Raw genomic sequence first — 383 nt, 5'->3', positions numbered from 1 at the left:
AGTATGGATATTACGTGTGTTTAATTCTGTTTTGTAATTGGTTGCAAACTTAAAAATTGTTTTAGCCAATCAAACCGCGTAATTTACAATTCGGCTTGTAAGTATAATTGCTTCTCATTTGCTGAAAGGATTAGTACTCCCATTTCTTTTTCCGTTACGGAGCATCCTGGTTAGAGAGTATTAAGATGTCCGGACGCGGCAAGCAAGGCGGCAAGGCCCGCGCCAAGGCCAAGACGCGCTCGTCGCGGGCCGGCCTGCAGTTCCCGGTGGGCCGCGTGCACCGCCTGCTCCGCAAGGGCAACTACGCCGAGCGGGTCGGCGCCGGCGCGCCCGTCTACCTGGCTGCCGTGCTGGAGTACCTGACGGCCGAGATCCTGGAGCTG

At 54.6% G+C, this 383-nt stretch overlaps 1 protein-coding gene across 1 annotated transcript; it reads left to right on the top strand.

The window, feature by feature from the left end:
• Positions 1 to 16: 16 nt before the first annotated feature.
• LOC102746979 (histone H2A type 1-H-like) lies at positions 17 to 380 on the top strand (the record flags this gene model as incomplete). The annotated part of the gene is made up of 1 exon (XM_081811729.1): positions 17 to 380. A coding segment is annotated over exon 1 (195 nt), but the record flags the coding sequence as incomplete, so codon positions are not given.
• Between the last annotated feature and the right edge of the window lie 3 nt (positions 381 to 383).

The sequence above is a fragment of the Leptonychotes weddellii genome, unplaced genomic scaffold (assembly GCF_054177405.1).
Source record: "Leptonychotes weddellii isolate Sample4059 unplaced genomic scaffold, ASM5417740v2 HiC_scaffold_98467, whole genome shotgun sequence".
NCBI classification, from domain to species: domain Eukaryota; kingdom Metazoa; phylum Chordata; class Mammalia; order Carnivora; family Phocidae; genus Leptonychotes; species Leptonychotes weddellii.
Note: the sequence above shows the minus strand (reverse complement) of the source record. Positions and strands in the feature narration are given on the sequence as shown.